General features: G+C 35.4%; 1 protein-coding gene across 3 annotated transcripts in view; it reads right to left on the bottom strand.

Annotated features, from left to right (window-relative positions):
- Positions 1-17,829, bottom strand: part of TRIM55 (tripartite motif containing 55) — a 44,627-nt gene extending 26,798 nt beyond the window's left edge. For all 3 annotated transcript variants that reach the window (XM_081324998.1, XM_081324997.1, XM_081324999.1), the window contains exons 1-8: positions 17,651-17,829; positions 16,928-17,100; positions 13,659-13,824; positions 11,225-11,320; positions 4,257-4,490; positions 2,655-2,677; positions 2,431-2,555; positions 87-313 (exon numbers count right to left, since the gene is read on the bottom strand). In XM_081324998.1, the coding sequence (XP_081181124.1) occupies positions 87-313; positions 2,431-2,555; positions 2,655-2,677; positions 4,257-4,490; positions 11,225-11,320; positions 13,659-13,824; positions 16,928-17,100; positions 17,651-17,818 (1,212 nt within the window). In that variant the 5' untranslated portion in view covers positions 17,819-17,829. The remainder of the gene's footprint in view (positions 1-86; positions 314-2,430; positions 2,556-2,654; positions 2,678-4,256; positions 4,491-11,224; positions 11,321-13,658; positions 13,825-16,927; positions 17,101-17,650) is intronic.

The raw sequence follows: 17,829 nt of genomic DNA, 5'->3' as shown, positions 1-17,829 counted from the left end.
AGCTAATGAACTATCAAATTTAATTAATAAAGGGATTAACAATGTGATAAAATATTTAACATAACTGATGTGAGAAGAATAGTTACCTGTTTTGCTGTAGTAGGAGTATTAACTAGTGGGTTAGAAGGTAATGATGGTATCAGATTACTCTGAGATACAGCTAATGTGTCTTTCAATACAATATCCTGTTGAAGTTGCAGAGATGATGCTTGTTCAGATATTTCATCTTCTTCACCTGACGATTCAGTGTGGATTTCACCTGATGTTTTCTCTTCTGCAGCATCTTCCTCCTCCTCCTCCTCCTCCTCCTCCTCTACTTCTATTGTAACATAAAAGAGAAATACACTAATTGGATTCCTCTAAAGTAAAATTTGTTGACAGAGAATCTTTGGTCCGAAAGGTGCTGGTTTACCGTTTTCTAAGCAGGAATATTTGTCTCTGACCCTATTAAAGGAATTGAATTGCATAAAAAAAAAACAGCCAGCACTCTGAGCAGAATAGTATTTTTGTATCAGTTCCTGTTCATAGATGTTTCTCTCAACACATAATAAAATTAACAACTTGTTTTTCTGTGAAACCTTCCCAAAGGACTTTAAGATTTCCTAGAATGGTTAGCACATTGTTTTTTTAGAAGCAGAAACTGTTCATCTAATAATCAGAACACAATAGAGGAAGTAGCCTGTGTAGAGAGTGGACAAACTATCACAGCAGCCTTTTGATTTTCACTCTTGAGTCCTTTTATTTTTGTCACTGAGTCTTTTATTCCTAGGAAAAGTGGGAAGTGCAATTATACCTAAGATATGGCCATTGGTCAGAAGAAGACATGATAGCTTATGGATAAATTATTAATCATTGCTATCGTATATTAGTTCAAATAAAAAAGGTCTCCAGTGGAACAGTCAAAGAAGATATTAGACATATGGGGTTGCCAAGTTTATCAAGAACATATGCTTATACCATTTATATATAAAAAAGAGAAGGGAAATGATTTCCCTTGGCATCAAACTTTCTGTGCTGTACCTATGTAAACAATCCCTCCTCCCAATCTGCCTCATGTTTGTGCTGAAATATATATTGAGGAGTATTTGTTTAACAGCAATATAATGTAGCAATTAAAAACGCTAAAGGATACAGTTCCACTTCTTCCCTTAAACTCTTACTTTTTCTATAACAACTAGGCTGTTCACATGATTTTGGATCAAAGATTTGAAAAGAAATAGTATTCTATGATGAATATGACAAGTTATAATGCATGTGATTATCTCAGGACTATGTGGAAAAGGCTTGTTCGCGTTCAGTACCTTTGTTTTTCTGTAAGGGAATTCTGAACTGTGTAAATGACTTTGTTATACTTTAAATACTGGGTCTAGCTTCACCTTTCTGGTGATAAACATTTCAGTAAAAGCACAAAATACCAAGTTCTGAAAAGTGATGGTATATAAAGAAGTATTTGTGAACTTTAGCTGCTTTCAGTATAACTAATATAAACGTGGTTAAATACTGTTACCTTCCCACCGAAATGATACCTATTTATCTATTCCCATTTGCATGCTTTCAAACAGCTGGGTTGGAAGAAGCTGAGGCAAGAACAAGAGCTCAACTTGTCACTTGGTGTTGGGTCTCAAATTAAGTAAGGTGGTCACACAAGCACATTATTTTAGGTGGCATGGCACCACAGAATCCTAATTTAGTTTATCTTGTTGGAAAAGTTGCCTTTCTGTATTGACAATATTTGTTTCACTCTTTAATTTAAAATAATTGTTTACACTTTTGTTTCTCACTCTTCATTTACCACTATACTTATGAATACAACAAGGTAAGAGTAGAGAATGAAAAGCTTTCAATTACCACTTTTTCAATAAGATTTCATGAACATTGACTATCAACAAAATTGACTTTCTTTCTTTACAATGGCTGTAAACACTGGATAAATACTATTGGCTGCTATATATAAATACATAAACAGATATGCATGTGTACACGCATAAATAACTTTTCAATATTTCTCAATATAACATTAGTAGTAATTAGCATCTTTTGGGTACATAAATACACATAATCAAGCTTAATAACGATCTTTATTAAAGGAAATGTTCTATCATGAATCACTGTTGGTAATCATTGCTAAGGTTCTGCTAGTCAAATAAACACATCAGAGGTTAATAGCTTTGATGTATACTGAATGTTGGGATCTTGAAAGATATACAACGCTAATGTCAAAGCTCAGATTCTATGAAAAAATGTATTTTTCAGCATACCATCTTAATCTTCATGAGTTTACTTTTGATTATTAGACATGTAAAATATATCTTTCACTTTTGTAGAATGTCAAAAAGGTCTTTCGATTATTTTTGTGACAGGAGGTCTTCACAAAAATTGAACGCTTCACAGCTAAAAGGAAAATAAGCTTTTTTAAAAAGGGAAACCTACCTCTGTAAAAGTAAATTTCTCTAATTATTTTTTCTTCTCTATTAAGATTGACTGTGAAGTGGGTCATATTTTCATAGCCTTTATCTATTTTTTCCATCTGAAATGCTTTAGAAGCTTCAGTAATTCTAAAATAGAAAGACCATTGTGTCATCTGCATTATTTTGCAACTGAACAGTTTAGAAATTATTGGCTTATGATGAAAATGGTAACACATCTTTACTTACTTTTGTAGCAATGCTTTAGCATTCTGTGAAAAACAAAATATAGCCAATAAAATAAATTATTTAATAACTTGTTCCTTTCTTTTCAGCATACATATTTAAAGTTAATTTATGTATAAAAATGGTAGTATATACTTTTAACAAATAATAACTGGAATTCTAACCATAACAAGATATTTCACCAGGGTAATGCAAAAGTGGACCCTCTGGGGTAAACCAAACTAGAAAGTATATTTTGATCCAGCAAGATATTTTAACTGTTAATTTCTCTAGGCCACATTGAGAAACAACAGATCCTCTTGATGTTGTTAAATTAAAACATCCAGCACTACAATTAGCATAGCTGCAATGCATGTTAGGAGTTATAAGACATATAACTTGACAACATGTAAACAATTACATGTTACCCATCCCTGTTATACACTGATGTACACATTCCTAAAATTATGCCCGTAAAGATTACGAGCTACTATGGTTTGTCCTGCCTGCTCCATCACAGTCTGAACATTTAGTTCAATACAGCAGCAGCCCCCAATCTTTTGGGCACCAAGGACCGGTTCCATGGACAAAGTTTTTTCCAAAGACCAGAGGGGGAGTGGTTTTGCATGCTGCCTGCATCCCATGGATTGGGTTTCACTAGTTTGCATGGCCCGGTTGCTGGCATGCCGTGGCCTGGTGCCGGTCCATGGACCAGGGGTTGGGGACCCTGCAATACAGAACAGGAAACCATTTTGTCCCTTGGGTAAAGCAATAATGTAGGCCAACTAATATCACAAATTGCTCTGTAGCTATGATTCTTGCTTCTTTTGCACTATAGAGTAATGACCGAGTTATGCATCAATTATAAACTGACAAGAGTATAGGATAAGTGCATTTTTCATATTGGGAAATATCAGGCTATTTATATTCAATTTACCTTATTTACTTAACAGAATGAATTACCAAACTTTAACTTTATGCTTTGGGAGCGCTCCCAGTTAAAAATAAAGATACATGCTCTAATATGATACACTGTCATCTCTTTGGAAAATCTGAATGAACTTGAAGATGATCTTCACAAAGTAGTAGTTACTTAAATAAGAATCATCTGATTCTGCAGATTGAAATATAAACTGTTCAGGGGAAAATCCTATTATCTATTAATATTCAAATTTAAATTTAATTTTTGGGAAAAATCAGGTCACATAATATAACCTAATTATTTCTCTATACAGTATGTTGTATTACATTCCAAAGTGTTTTTATTATCTTCATTAAATAACCCTAGGATAAATGTCATCTCCAATATGTATCTTTTGTTTTTCACTTTGAAAAACATATTTCCCAGTAAGTGTTATCTGTTTAACCATCTTCTCCTACTTTAAGAAAATATTATGAATTCTATATGTGGTGTGCAAAAATACAATATTCAGATTGAATATGGAAAACTACTACATAGGTAGCTATTCTATAAAACTTACAGTTGAGAAGTCCATGATGAACACTCAAATGGTACTTCCTACTCAATGCTAAGAATTTTCTTCTGAGAGGTTTAGCATAAGGGAAGGTTTAATTAGAAACTGTATAATAATATATTCTCATTAAAAAAACTTTTCTGCAACATACCTGTAAAAATACAGCCATTTCTGGCTCTTCCATAAATTGGATACCTGATTCCACCAGTTTTGATACTGTCTCTAAGTGGTCTGCATACTTTTTTATCAGAGACCGGACATGTTCCAATTTCTCCTCTTGGCTCCGAGTGATTATTTGTGTCATCTCACTTTTTCGTTCTTCCAATATTAAGTACAAATAATCAAATTTTTCACATAGTTGCTCTTTCTGCCTTTTGCAGCATTCCTGTGAAATGAATAATTAGCTTTGTGTTAAAAGTATTATGTCAACTGCATCTGTTTTTATTTTTATAAATTGAGGGAAATGCCTCTGCACTGAAAAAGCTTTTTCTTTTTCTTTTTAAACCTTTCACAGTGACTTATAGAAGCCAATAAACTTCACTGATTGAGACAACTCATGAAGGTGATACGAACAAAGAAGGAATTTTGAGTATTGAACATTCTAGACTAACACCAACTAAATTTGCCTCATAATAGTAATAATAATAATGAAACCTTTTTCAAACACTGATGGTAGAGCTCTAGAAATTTCTATTTAAGCATCAAGATTTTAGAATAAATATTCTAAAAATATGAACAATAATAGCTTTTAAAATAAATGCTTATACCAAAAGTGCTCAGAGTGACATGCAAATTCCTCCAAACCCCTCAAAGCATTGTCATTTGCAATGTTTATAATTACATTACATTATAAATAATAAATATTGTAATGTAATTGTAAATTATTAGAATTATTTTAGAATTACTTCTCAAGATTCAAATATCTTCTATTACATTATAAATGTAATAGAAGATATTGGAATCTTAAGAAGTAATTGTATGTAACTAATTTAATACAATGTGATTACATATTGTCAAACTAAATCAAAGTTTATTTTTGTTTAGGCTCCAGTGTTGGCTTTGTCCTGGCTATCTCTCTTGAAATATGATTAATTTCCAGGTACGTCATATAGACTTGCCATTTTAAATACCTGAGATAAGTTTTTTCTTTACATAAATTGAACACTCAAAAACCCTGTGAAAATTTCCAGAACTAAAAATAGTTTAGTAAGATATACTTTGCTTTTGCAACTGAATAATCATACTATTTTAATAGCTATACCTTATTTAAGATTTTCAGCAAGCCAATTTAAGAAAGGTCATAAAATATGTTATCTTAATAAACAAGTCAGAAACTCCCTCATATAACTTAGTTTTATTTTAGATTCCAGATGGAGAAATGCATTTTGCATTTTTACTCAATAGGAAAAGGATTGTATTTAAGTTCCGAGTGACTATTTGATTTCAAGATCGTATTGGTGTCTAATGAGCACAAACATTATATGAAATTAAGAAAAATGTTTGAGCTATTACTGTAGAAAGTAGAAAGGCTGTGATCCATATGTTCTATTACTGAGGGACACAGAGTTATTTTGAATTATGAAAAAGAACTTCCTTGGCTCACACAGACTATGAAAGATGTGTCCTCATTGGATTGCTTTGGATCTTCCTTTATTGTATTGATTTTTGTTGAGCAGAAAAAAATGTGTTTCCTGTTGATTTGATGTTTTAGATATAACCTTCTTATATTCATGTTTTCAGTTTTACATTAATTATATTTAAACAGTCTTGCACTTGGAATTTTTAATTGGTAAAATCATTCTGTTGTGCAAACATGTTAGAAGTTTGGGGTATTGCCTTTCTAAATAAACAAAGAAAACAAAATATGGAAAACATAATGAAGGCTGTTTCTCAAAATACCATGCATTATTCTTGGATGCTAAACCTATTAAATGCTATTAAAATGAAAGGATTTATGAGCATCTGCATTTCTCAGATTACATTTGGAAAGTAAGCATTTGGAAAAAGTGGGAATTATATGTAAGTAAGTCATTATTGAAAAGAAATAATATCTGTCTTGATGACTGCTTCTACTTCATATTGGATTGTTTTGGATTTATTTGAGAACTTTTTTTTGCTTGCAACTAATTATGGCATCCTGCTTTTTACTGTTGTGTTCATCTGATCCTTAGGCCATATCTGAGGTGGTGTCAACTTTCCTTAGGTCTATCAGTGCCTTTTTTGCCTTATTCTGACACAGCTTTTGCAGTTGGTAAAACTTTATGCATTTCTATTACCATGGTATCAATAGTGCAGTTGGGTGATCCCTAAAAGATGGATCAGCCCTGTAATGTATTGGGTTTTTTCTTACTAAAGAGTATCACGTGGGGTTAATTGCTGGAAGGCTGTTTAAGCAGGGAATCTGGCTAACAGCTCCTAGCTCCTCCGTCTCCAGCGCCACCATTGGCTGCTTCTAGGGCGGCAATAGGTTGCTTTAAACCTATTGGCCGCCACCTAGAGGCCAGGGTATAAATAGCTGCATTCGCAGCCCTGTTTCTCAGTTCAGTTCCCGTAAGCAAATAAAGAATGATTCTTGCTGAACTCACTCACCTCGTCTCGTCAATCAAGCAATGAACCCAGTATATAACAAGCCCAACAGCTATTGGATTTTTAGATTCACATCTTAGTCCTCCCCTCCCATTCTTGGACATTGTCTTCTAGAGCTATTCTGCTTTAAGCAGTGGAACAGTCCACTTCTTTCACATTGAGTTTTCACGAACTCTACCTGGTCTCTGAAACATAAGTCACCTTGAAAAACAGCTATTAGTGTTGGTGCCATACTAAGGGCTACACAGTGAATGGCAGAGGCAGACCTGGTTTTCTCTCTTCTGCTTTCCAACAAAACTCCCATCACAATGTCATCTTTGCTTGAGTTACTTTTCAGCATGCACTTAGTGTTCTTTTGAATATCAGCTGGGAATTGGGCTGCTTTGAACACAGCTACACAAAGCACTTGTAGAAAGCCAGATCATGTTTTGGCAGATGCCTAAACCTACCAGTCTAGCTATCTGTTAAAACTTGTCTTTCCCTCCCTCCCTTCCTTCACATCCTATTCCATGTTAAGGAAAATGAATGATGGATGTTTTCCTGCCAGTTGCTGACATTTGATAGGAAGAAAGAAAAAGCTAGGAAAATGAATGAATGAACCTTTATTGTCAAAGTACAACCATGTATACATTGAGATTGGCTGATTGTGCCCCCCCAACTCACAGTGACAACAAACCCTCCATCTTATTACACGATGTAAGCTAATTGCACAACACACCGGCCTCGCAAATCAATCATACATAAAGTTTATAAAATTATTTCCCGTTCAAGAGCCTAACAGCCCATGGATAAAAGCTGTTCTTCAGCCTGTTGGTATGGCTGGCTATACTCCTATATCTCCTACCCATTGGTAGGAGAGTAAAGAGATACCGACCAGAGTGTGAGTCATCCCTGATAATGTTCCTCACTCTTCCAAGGCAGCGAGCCCTGGCGATGTCATCCAGTGGTGTCAGGGGACAGCCCACACTGTCTTGTGCTGTGCTCACCACCCTCTGTAATACTTTCCTATCCGCGGCTGTCAGATCAGCATACCAAACCATGACCCTGAGAAAGTGGAGTCTCTGTTGGGCCTTTCTGGCCACCTGGGTTGTATTAACTTTCCAGGCAAGATCTTCACAGTGGTAGACTCCCAGAAATTTAAAGGAGGAAACTCTCTCCACACAGTCCCCCCAATGTAAAGTGGGGCAGGTTCCTCTTTTTTCCTCCAGAAGTCTAGCACCATCTCTTTCGTCTTGCCGATGTTCAGGTGCAAGTTGTTCTTGAAACACCATATGGATAGTTTTTGTACCTCCCCCCTGTATGCTGTCTCATCTCCACCTGTAATAAGACCCACTACGGTGGTATCGTCTGCAAACTTAATTATTGCAGTAAATGGGTTGGACGATACACAATCATATGTGTACAATGAGTACAGGTAGGGGCTAAACACTCAGCCCTGTGGCGAGCCAGCGCAAAGCTTCAGGGGTGTGGATAAAACAGACCCGACCCTCACTGTTTGTAACCGGTCCCTGAGAAAGTCTTGAATCCAATCGCAGATGGAGGGGGAAAATTTCAAGTCAGGCAGCTTTTCAATAAGAGTGCTCGGCAAAATGGTGTTGAAAGTGGAGCTGTAATCAACAAAAAGCATCCTGACATAGCTTCCAGGTTTCTCAAGATGGCTTGCTACAGAGTGTAGAGCAGTAGCTATGGCATCGTCTGTCAACCTGTTCCCCCTGTAGGCAAATTGATGTTTGTCGAAGTCCAGTGGGAGGCATGTCCTAAGATGTTGGAGAACCAGTCTTTCGAAGCATTTCATGACTACAGACGTTAATGCAACAGGTCTATAGTCATTCAGGCACTCAACTACAGTTTTCTTTGGGACTGGGACAATAGTAGCTGCTTTCAAGCATGATGGTACACATGCCGTTTGCAAGGAGATGTTAAAGATCCTTATCAGGACCCCTGCTAATTGGTCGGCACAGTTCTTAACCACTATCCCCAGCACCCCATCTGGGCCTGCGGCTTTGCTGGGATTCACAGCCAATAAAGCTCTCACTTGGTGTTCACACAGGGTGAGTGGTTGAGAATCAGAAGGCGGGCCAGCAGAGGCTACGGGGCAAGACCCATCCTTAACATGCTTGGTACATTGTAACTAGACAACACAATTTGTTGACATTGTTTCTATGGTAGTAAGGATCACCACTGGGCAATTTTTATGTCAATATAGTTTTATGTCAATCTAGTTTTCTGCCACCTCAAGGATTAAGCTTGACTGTAGGGAAGAGTCCTAAATTGCTAAAACTTCAATATTACAGTATCTTTCCTTTGGAGAGAGTTTAATTCTTACCGTGAATGTACTTGAAAGGCTTGCTATGGCCTGCAAACTCCTGATACCAACACATTTCATCCTTGCTATACAGACTCCTTTATACATACTTGCAATATGTGACGTCTTAACTTTTAAGTACTAATATTTTCATACTTTCCTTGGCTCAGAAATTTCAGCAATTCTGAACCATGTTTGCTACATTATCTCCTCTCCTATGTTCTGGTTACTGAAAGGACTCTTATGGATTTTTTTTGCAAATTAGAATGACGTATTGTAAGCTTTACCTCATTTTTTCATTTAAAAATGGAAATTTTTTTCCCATAAATGTGCTTTTTTTATACAAATGGATTCTTTTGTAACATCTTATACTGGGGTAAAGGTTTAATACAACATGGGAATTAACACAATCATAGTCTCTCACAGTCTTAAAAAAATAACAACATATAGAGCCATCATTTCTCTCACATATTTCTTCTCATAATTCAACCATGTAATCATTACTGTTTAATTACATTTTTATTTAAAGCTTAAATTCAATGTCTGAGATTCATGAGGTTGTAATACTTGATCAGAACCCTCTTTTTCACAAATTTCTGTAAAATGAAAGCATTATTAGCTGCAATTCATATTCATGCGTGATTATTTCCCACTTCTACAATTGTTTCCTTTGAGTGGCCTAATTTACTTTTCTCTACCTATTTATTATTCCATGCCTTTCTTACAAAATCATGGAAATATGAAACCCCATGTATTGTATTGAAAATGTGGATAGAGAGAAAATTCCCTCTCTTTGAAGATTAGAACTTAGGGTCATCTGTTAAAAGAAAATACAGAAAAATTCATATCTATTGAAATTGAATATAATATAAATGGACATATCAAAACTGTATTTCACATTGTCAGAGATCATGATGGTCACCAATTTTAGAGTTTTTACAGGGGACTCAATCAATTCATAGAGGAGCAGAATATCAATGGTTACTTGTCTTGATGATTGCTTACTATTTGTAGAATCAGAGGTGTTATACTTCAAAAATCATGCTTGCTTGTTTTTATATTATGAATTAATACAAAATTGGGAAGCTGGCATGTTATGAAGAAAACAAAGTACCAGGCTTTAGCACTGTCTGTTTTCAAGAATTCTTCAAACCCAAATGCATTTTTAGCAACAAAACAAAACAAACAAAAAAACAAAAACCACAATTATGGGTGGTTGGAGCCTGGTACTTGGTCTGTCTGCCCAAGAAAACAGAGGTAGGGAGTGAAGCAAAACAGAATGGGAAGAACTAAATGGGTGCCAAGTAGCATTCTGCTTAACAGATACCCTGTAACTGGTTATCTCCTCCATGACAGCCATTTTGTGACTGGGACAATCCCTTTGGCAGCAGTGGTGCCTGTGGGCTTACAGGGCAAGTGGTGAGTTTGAGGAAAACAGGTTATGATGTTGCTTTCACATCTAGAAGGGCAGAGCTTTGCAAAGTAGTGCTGCCTTTGACACTACTGTATGATGAAAGCAGCAGGCGCTTGCAAATCCCCCTGCTTGCTAGCTTTTCATGAGAGCACATACTATAGAGACCAAGGAATATTTGTTCAAGGGATCTTAGTGCTTCAGGTAAGCAAAAGGGGTTGAAACATTTTTCAAGTCTAGAGAAACAAGACAATGTTTCCAGTGAATCAGATGTTGTCTTGATTCATTGAAATATAAGGAGGGGGGAGGAAGTACAGCACAATCCAATTTGCAAGATTGTCTATAAAAGGAGTTTTAGCCTCCTTGTGGAGTTGATTTCCTTGCCTAGTTTACTAGTAGTGCAGCAAACACCTACCCCATAGACTAAAAATTCTAAAAATGTCTACTGGTTCCAGAAGGCTGGCGGCTCTAGACAACATTTGTGGAACTTGCATAGAGTTGTGAGCAACACGAACTCTTTCTCAGAAAGAAAGACTTGTGTAACCTAAAACTGTGGAATTCCTCATCCACACACCATATGGATGACAACATTGGAACAAAAAACCAAAATAGCACTTTTAAGCTGCACAGTCACAAACCTATATTTATTTACCTGGAAATAATTATAATACATTACAATGTCCTAGGTCCTTGGAAAGATCTTGATGCATATGAAGGCCAACACCTGTTAAAAGAACTGGCAGCTATGACTTCAAATTGTTGTGAAGAGATAATAATAATAATTTGATTCAGTGGTATCAAAATAGTATTTGCTTACTTCAACTGTTCTGCAGGTTTCCTCCAGCTGAGTTACAATTCCTTGTACTCTGTCATTACTTCCCACAAGCACAGCGATCCCATCACTAAGTTCAGACTGTGATATAAAATAAACATATACTTTGGGAAAATATAAAGCATTGTACTAATCTAATTTTTTAACGTTATAATCATTAAAACTTTCCTAAAAGGATACTGAAAAAGTGTATATTTTATTTAGTTACGGAAGAGATACAACTAGTTCTCAAAATTTCTCATAAATAAAATTGCTGAATATAATACTTTTGCCAAAAGAGGAAGTTATTATAACAAATTTATTTAACTGAGGTGCTTTCTGTTCATATTGAAGTCTGATTTGCATGATTTAATTCTCCCACTAAAAATATTTTAGACAGTTTCATGTTAATTATTCTGTCCTCTGATCTTTTCATATTTTTTTCCTGTGATTTTTGGAACAAACATACACCAGTAAATTTTACTATACGCATACAATAAAAATAGCTTCTTATAATCACAATATAGAGCTATTTCTTGTCCTCTGTAGCCAGAAATATAGTGATTGATGTACATAAATATAACACTTTCTATTTAGATGCTTTTTCTAAGCAGTATTTCACATGTGTTATTTCAGAGTAAGAGAACATGTTTATCAGGTTGAAAAAAATACATTTTTTTCAACCTGATAAACATGTACTCAGCTTTAATATTAACAAATATAATAATGGGCTGCTTCCAAAAGCTCTGTTTATAAACTGGCTCTGTATCATGGCAGCCTCAGCAAGGCTTTCAAGAAATTGTGTTGCATTTCTCATGAGGATATTCCATATAAACAGCTGTTTAATGAATGCTGTGTTAAAAATAAATAGACCTTTAACAGATGGCAGCAAAGGATTCTGGAAGCATCTCTGAACTTTTCTATTCCATGGCCAAGAAATTACTGGCAAAATAAAAAATTTCTTAATAACTAAAAAACAATGATGGACAGAAAGACAGAAATATATTGGTTTGCAGACAGAGGCATCATCAGAATAGAAACCAGAATCTGAAATCAAAGACTGAAGATATTTGGATACAACTTTTTAAAGAATGCTAGAGTCAGACTAGTAATATTTCAGAGTAGAAGAAAAACAACAATAATAAAATATAATTAGAAGGACTGTGGTCAACAGCAACAGGTTGGGACTGGATGGAACAAGTGTTTCAACTTGCCCTGTGGTACCCAGACTTCAACCTGATGAAGACTGAGACACTACATGTATATTGCCAGCACTTGAAGCTATCAGTAAAAATTTTATAATGTCTGCAATCTACTATTTATATTGCTTTCATGTCACATTTAGGAGCATTGTGAAAAGATAAAAGGCAGTTCTACCATGCCAGACTATGTTAGTCTGAAATATCAGGGGAACTCACTGATGGAGTTGTGTGCATCTTTGGGGTATGATTAAAAACTGCAAATTGATGGGTGTTGTGGTAGAAGCCCCACCCTTTTTGTATACAAATTCAATGCTGCTGCATATACAAATGGGGTAGGGCTTTGACTGCAAAGCTGTGCACACTGTATTGTAGATTTTGGCCATCTGAAGAAACCCTCCAGAAGATATTTTGTTGTGGGCTTTATAGGCATTCCTCTGGAAGGGATGTGTAGTTGGGGAAAGTGGTAAAATATATGTCATGACATTGTGATACTATGTATATTTGTATTGTATGTGATGTTGCAATACAAACACAAAAAGGGTGTGTAAAATCCTCCTTCTTGATGCTATGATGCCTGTTTCCTCATTTTGGTGCTGTTAGGGTTAAGAATTGATGCCTATGGTGAGTTGCATTGAATATGTAATTGAAATTGATGTAAGGAGTTTAGTTTCACAGGGAACAAAGACGGAATAAATTAAGTAGTTATTATAAGGATACTCAATATATGATGGCAACTATGTGAAAAACATAAAGATATGCTTCTATACGATACCAGACCAATTTGGAGACCATGAAATTAAAACATTTCTCCAGAAACCACTTGCATTGATTATATAGCATGGGATATCTGCACACCAATAACATACAGTGGTTATTCTGGCAAAAAATTTGAATTGGAAACTCCTCAAAGAAAACTTCACTTTTCCCCCATCCCGAATATTGGTGATGTTGAGAGTTTCAGTCTGTTACCTCTTCAAGGCACCATATTTGGAATGGCAGCATAGGCTCAAATATTCCGCATTGATTGTAATTGTGTGCCTGTCAGCTGGAGCAACAGATTGAGCAGATTAAAAAAAACATCCTTTAAAGACCTAAGATCTAAACAAAATAACTTCAATGGAAAATAATGATGTACTTTTATTAACTTAACTTATAACTTAATTTTATAAGCAGAGAGTTATTAATTTTCCAAATGAGAAGCCATTAAAAAAAGGAAAGATTTTGGTTTGTTTTTTTACCTTCTGTCTTTGGAAAACATTCGAGAGGGGAGCAACCTGACAGTCTTTATGAGCACCAAAAACCTTGCACATTGAACAGGTGGGCACTTCACAATTCAGGCAATAAATATTAATTTTCTCATCTTCATGTTCTTCACACATTGGCTGCTCAGTTTTTCTTTCAGGCCTGTGAATGGAATTAATTTAGGAGAAAAAAGCAAATCCAAATCAGAACGATTTAAAAACTTAAGATCAAATCAAAGAGGCAGATCAGAATATTTTTCTGTTTGGAAGGTAACTATAAAACTGATAGCAGCTCTCTGGGAGCACAGGGAGAGCAAACAAACTCCTATTATTTTATTTACTTACTAGGTTTTTATCCTGCTTTTATTACATTAAGAATAACTTAAGAAGAATAATTTCTTCCTCTTATTTTCTCCACAACAACAACCCTGTGAGATGGTTGAGCTGAGAAAGAGAGTGACAGGCCCAACATCATACAGCCAGCTTTCATGTCTAAGAAAGGACTAGAACTCACAGTCTCCTGGTTTCTAGGCCAGCACCTTAATCACCACACTAAATAGTTTTATCCAGCTTTTTAATAAAGATGTTAGGAACTGAATCTGTGACAACCTGCATGCAAGTGTGTGCTTCCTACTACTGAACAATTGGTCTCTTCCAAACAGAACAGGCTCCAATATAAAGAGAAAAAGGCCCTGAGAATGAAAAAAGATATGGGGATATAAAATCATCAGAGGTGTCTGCATGCTATTGTTCAAAAAGTAAAGATGGCGCCCATGACAATGCAATGATGCTCTACCTGTTTATTAATGTATATGTGTGTGTATGTGTATATGTATGTGTATAATATATATAATTAAACAATAGTCAGAAAACACTGATCTAAATGTATTGATTCTCATTAAAGATGTAAAGGACTGGCTGACTGAAAAATATCACCAATAATGTATTTAAAACAAGCTATCTTCTAATGGAGTGAAATATGGAAAGACATGAATATTTGGAAAGAACTCTGTGAAAAATTAAAAGACTGTTACTTGGCAAACATTCCCAATAATTTGCCTCCCTTGCTAAAGCACCAATATAAAACCATTATGTTTTTAATACAGCTGTAGGCAGTAGCTTAAAGCATCTTCTACCTAAGGGAAGTCTAAGGCCACTTCAGTACCAGCAGGAGTTCCACCCCATTCCCCATCAGTCACAAAGCAGTTATCTCAGTTTCAAGTAGGGAAGAAGTCAAATTCAGTCAAAGATATGGGATTCCATAAATCAATCAGACATCACAATCTTTCTTAATGTCAAATTAATAGTAGAATGCAAAGAATATATTAATTTCTGGTCAGAGCCTGTCTCCCTGAGCCATTATCAATTGCCAGGTGTGATCCACGGGCGGTAAAATGCCCAGGTCTAAGCAGTTTCCTTTGTTGTTCCTCACCTACAGACAGAAACCAAAGCAACTACTCACATCATTAAAGATATACTCTGAGAATTGCTAGGGTGGAGCTGTCTTAACTTTCTTTCTCTTAACCCCTCTCACCTGGGAATCCAGATTACATTCCACCACATCTTAATATACAGAATCTATTAGACATTCATCTTACACACACTGTCCTGGTAGAGCACATTTTTAAAAGCAAGACCCACAATACACTTTCTGAAATTAAACAAACTGTTTAGTTTTATGGACCTTCATCATTTGCAATAGTGTGACTAAATCATTTTTATAACGTAAGTTATTAAAAGCACAAATATACGGTATTTATTTTTGCTGAAGAATCAATAGACCTTGTTTTCATGATAGAATTCATTCAGAGTAAATCTTTCCTCTAATATCCATTATATTGCTTTGAATTAATTATAACAGTAATATACAACCATCACATCACTATATGTTTATAAATGATTATATATTTAATTTAAACTTCAAAGAAAGAAATCACTTAACATGACCAGTTTACTATTGCATCCTTTATAATTGTCTTGGGTAGCATGGTCCTATTTGATACACACCATACATATAATGAGCCATTTTTGAAATCATATCTGAGCAGAAGGAATTTTTTCTTGATCTTACTCAAGGAATAGATGTTGAACTACCCTGGTTAAAATGTCTGAAGTAAAGTGACCTTAACTTCTTTACAGACTGAGACTCAGGCCGGTAATACAGCAGAATAAAGTGAAGACTCATATACAAGACCAATATCAAAAAGTAATTACCTTTCTGTAGCAGTTGAATAAGGAGACAACATCCTCAAATCCTATTTTCTACTGACCCTTCCCCTATCAGGGGTAGGCAACTTTGGCTCTTTTATGACTCCAGCTGGCTCAGGAATTCTGGGAGTTGAAGTCCACGAGTCATAAAAGAGCCAAGGTTGCCTACCCCTGCCCTAGTTCCACCCTCCTTTCCTCTCCCCTCTCTTCTCTCAGTGCTGAATGTCTGCACACTGTCTTTTAAAATTCCCATGCACTAGTACAGCATAATTCCAAGCATTAATATTACAGTTGTCAAAATGTTATTGCTGTCTAATAGTTTTACATAAAACTCCACTGTATATAGCAAACTGCTGAAATAAGGTATTTACCTTTGGAAACTTCCTTAGGGGCTCTTTCATGTCTGCTCCTGTCATTTAATGCTTCTCCATATGAAAGCATTCCATTTGTAGAGAAATACGTAAGAAATGCTTTTATATGGAAAAATATACAGTAGTTATATGGACAGGCTTGCAGAGCCCCTTCCTAAAGTTGCTAAATTTCACAGATATATTTATGGCATTTTCTCCTATTTGTGAGAATTTGGCATGAGTATTGTACTATATGTGTTTTAAGCTTCTTAATCAACAAAAGAGATAAGCTTGTACCCAAACATAAACAATTTGTGGGTCAGGTAGATGCCAAGCAGTAGAAAAAAGAGGAGCACAGAAGCAGGTATTAGGCCTCTTTTTGCTGCTATTAATCTTTAGCCTTTTTAAAGAATCCTCTAAAAAGTAGAGGTGGGCAAGATAGGCCTATAGGACACATAACTATAGCAAACAAAATTTACTGTCCAGAATTACTTCTTGGGCAGTTAGAAAGATCTGAGGAAGACTGCTGTTGATACTTATTACAATTTTCCCTTCATAACTGCTTAGCATTAAAATTCCCAGGCCTGAATTTTCCAAAATTCTCTGTTTGATTCTTGAGAAGTCTAATTCCATGCATTTCAAAGGCAAATACCATTAAAAATTAAATGGGATGGATAAATGAACTTTCAAAGTGAAATTGTTAATTACCTAGAAGATTCCTGTTTGTATATATCAATTATATTTTCCACCAGCAGGTTTCTTTGAAGGCCATACACTCCATGCCTGTCAAGAACTACTTCATGTCTACAGGAGGGGCAGCGAAATCGACCTCCTGAAGCCACAGTGGTGCCTCCTCTGGTTGGGAGATATGGATTGGAGGCCTGTTCTTGCCAAACAATAAAAAAAAGTTGTAAAGCCAATCATATATTATTTCTCAATTATTCTGCACATCACAAGATACTTATCATATCATCTACTTAAGATATGATCTAATGTGTTAATGTAGTCACCCTTATGGTATTAGTGGACTTCACATGAAGTCAAATCTTGAAAAAGTAGGAAAAAAATAAGTTTCAGTATCATTTTGTTCAATGCTTGGAAGCTAAGAATATGACAAATTAAGCTAGAGAGAAATTTGCCATTTTTAGAGGTGTTGAGGAACAACAGGAATGAGTTTATGTGTTAATAGCTCTAAATACTTGAAATAACAGTTCAGTTCATATAAATAAAAGGGACATTTCCAAATGCAAGGGATCCAAAATCACACATAAGATAAATAACAAACAACTTTTGCTCTAATTAATTTTCTCCTGATTTAAATAAAATTCTGGTAATTAAATCAACACAGAAATATTCTCCTGATTCTGTAGTATGAGATCATTAAGCTAGATATAATGTTTATTGGAGGCTTAAATGTTTAAATCAACATACCTGGAAGATATCGCTGGCACATTTTCTACAGAGATTGTGCTGACATGGAAGGATAACCACTGGCTTAGTAAACATTTCTAAACAGATGGGACAAATAAGCTGCTTCTCTAAGTTATCCATAGTTTGCTGCTCTTTAGAAAAAGACTTATAATTTAGAGTGGCGCTCATCTCCTGGCGAT

Source organism: Vipera berus (assembly GCF_964194415.1).
Source record: "Vipera berus genome assembly, chromosome: 3".
Lineage (NCBI taxonomy): Eukaryota > Metazoa > Chordata > Lepidosauria > Squamata > Viperidae > Vipera > Vipera berus.
The sequence above is the reverse complement of the archived record's forward strand: the minus strand, read 5'-3'. Positions and strand labels throughout refer to the sequence as shown.